A 1,781-nucleotide genomic window follows, 5' to 3' on the forward strand; every position below is an offset into this window, starting at 1 on the left:
AACCATATTAAAAATTACACTTTGGTTTTTCTTCTTCGGTTTTTCATATTAAACATGCAACAGTCTTCTAAGACAGAGCTATAGGCCATGATGAAGATTTTGAGGTAAGCACCTGTCATGTCTTTTCACCATGAACGGGTGAGGTTATTAGTTTCGCAGATCTTTTTTCCTACTTTGTGCCTGTATATTAGTTAAGTAAAATAAAGCACAGTTATGTAAATTGCTTTCTGACAGGGGAGCAAACATTATAAATTTTTTTTCCTTCCTTTTTTTCTCATGGAAATATATGATTTGTATATAAAACCACACCAATTTTTCCAAATGTAATTTATTTCTGTATTTACTTGAATCCAAGACAAGTTTTTTCCCTTCATTCAACATGGGGAAAAACATGCCTCATCTTGGATCTGAGTACCAGCACTCTGTCTCCAGCTATGTCAAGGACTGGGCAATAGTACAGGTCAGGGATCAGGCAGGGGATGGGGCAGCAGCTTTCATGAGCAGCGCACATGAAGATCAGGTGAGGAATGGGGCAGCTGTGTGGGTGGATTGGGCATCAGCATGTGTATATGATCGGCCAGAAGCAGCATGTGTTGGGAACTGGGCAACAGAACACATGGCGGGTTGGGAAGCAGCAGGTGTCATGGGTAGAAGCAGCCGTACACATGGGGAAGTGGGTAGGGTACTGGGCAGTAGTGCGCTTTGGGATTAGGAGGCAGCAGATCTTGGGGCCTGGGCAGTGGCAGAGGTGGAGAACAGCATGTGACGGGGATCAGGCGGCCCGGTGGGTTGGGAATTGGCCAGGGGCAGGTGACTAGGGCCCAGTGGTGAGTTGTGGATCAGGGGACAGGTGGCAGGGGTGTGGGCATGGGGGTCAAGTGGCAGGGGAGCAAGGTGCAGGGGTCAGGCTCCGTGCCTCTCCCCCTCCATAGCTGAGGACAGATTTAAAACAACCCTCCAGTAATCAGATTCTATAGATGGGAAATGACAGCGAGTTATAGAATGATGATATGTTCTAAATTTCCACATATGGAATTGGCTTACTTGGGGTTAAAGCATCCTACATTCAAAACCATCTTGGATTCAGGCAGATCTGGTATTAATGCAAAATAAATCATCCTTATCAATGCATAATATTCCATCCAATAGCACAACATGGAAGACAGCCGAAAACACCGTATTAGCACGGCTCTTCAGTGGCCACCAGCAGGCAGGCTGGCTCGCAGACCCTGAGCCGTGGGTCGGGCAGTGCCCTGGCCAGTTATTGAGACGTGTCCCCTAGCTGCAGAGCCCTGTGGCTCGAGTTGATTCGAAGTATTTTGCCCCATAATCCCAGCCCTTTATTCGAGGGTTTGTACTTGATGCATGACATTTTACATCTTTATTAGTCAATTCGACTTTCTGATAAAACCCCAACTGCGCAGCCCCCCTACTTCACTGCTCACAACCTCTACCGGTGCAAAGACTGGAAGAGGGCCCAGGACCCGGGAAGACCGACCGGAGCACGCAGCGGCGCGGCCCACGCAGCACCAGCCCCGCCCCGCCCCGCCCCCAGCGCCACAGGTGAGCAGGGTTCGGAGCGGCCCCGCCCCCGCGCGGAAGTCACCGCTCTACCCCTGTGACGTCACACTTCCTGTTCGAACCCGGACATAGCTGGGAGGTCAGCGCCGTGGGAGCTGATTGGCCGGCACGTTGGCGGAGCGGGAGCGGCGCGCTCGCTGATTGGGTGGCTGCGTGCGGCGCGCCGGCGGGAGCTGCGGGCCGAGCTGCGCTGTTGTCCG

At 51.8% G+C, this 1,781-nt stretch overlaps 1 protein-coding gene across 1 annotated transcript in view; it reads left to right on the plus strand.

Moving 5' to 3' along the window:
- The first annotated feature begins 379 nt into the window (after window positions 1–379).
- RPA2 (replication protein A2) overlaps window positions 380–1,781 on the plus strand; it is a 9,640-nt gene continuing 8,238 nt past the window's right edge. Inside the window, exon 1 of the mRNA XM_014521734.2 lies at window positions 380–520. Within this exon, the coding sequence (XP_014377220.1) occupies window positions 380–520 (141 nt within the window). The remainder of the gene's footprint in view (window positions 521–1,781) is intronic.

Source organism: Alligator sinensis, unplaced genomic scaffold (genome assembly GCF_000455745.1).
Source record: "Alligator sinensis unplaced genomic scaffold, ASM45574v1 scaffold264_1, whole genome shotgun sequence".
NCBI lineage: Eukaryota > Metazoa > Chordata > Crocodylia > Alligatoridae > Alligator > Alligator sinensis.